The sequence below is a fragment of the Mesitornis unicolor genome, unplaced genomic scaffold (assembly GCF_000695765.1).
Source record: "Mesitornis unicolor isolate BGI_N332 unplaced genomic scaffold, ASM69576v1 scaffold26146, whole genome shotgun sequence".
NCBI classification, from domain to species: Eukaryota; Metazoa; Chordata; class Aves; order Mesitornithiformes; family Mesitornithidae; genus Mesitornis; species Mesitornis unicolor.
Window position 1 is genome coordinate 378 of NW_010193404.1, and position 392 is coordinate 769.

Here is a 392-nt window from a genome sequence, read left to right on the forward strand (position 1 = left end):
CACCCACACCAACAGCCCCAAACTGCGGCAGGGCCACGTGGGCGGGCAGGTGAGGTGGAGTGGGCTGTGGGGCTGGGGAAGGCGGACGTGCACGGTGCCAGTGCTGACCACGCACCACGATGAGCAGTTCTGGTCGGTGTTCGTGCCCTGCAAGACGCAGGACAAGGACGCGGTGAGGCGCACGCTGGAGCAGATCGACGTGGTGCACCGCATGTGTGAGCTCTACCCCGCCACCTTCGCCTGCGTCGGTGACAGCGCCGGTGAGCGACGCGGGTTCCCTAGGGGAGAACATGGGTGCCCCTCACCCCGGGTTGATGCCCCTGATGCTCTCCTGTAGGAATCCGGGAGGCGTTTCGGAACAAGAAGGTGGCCAGCCTCATCGGGGTGGAGGG

At 66.6% G+C, this 392-nt stretch overlaps 1 protein-coding gene across 1 annotated transcript in view; it reads left to right on the forward strand.

The window, feature by feature from the left end:
- The window catches only part of DPEP1 (dipeptidase 1 (renal)), a gene marked incomplete at its 5' end in the record, with an annotated part of 1,931 nt that overhangs the window by 86 nt on the left and 1,453 nt on the right, over positions 1–392 (forward strand). Inside the window, 3 exon segments of the mRNA XM_010187449.1 lie at positions 1–49; positions 128–260; positions 338–392. The exon segment at positions 1–49 is cut by the window's left edge and continues 14 nt beyond it; the exon segment at positions 338–392 is cut by the window's right edge and continues 75 nt beyond it. Coding sequence (XP_010185751.1) covers positions 1–49; positions 128–260; positions 338–392 — 237 coding nt within the window.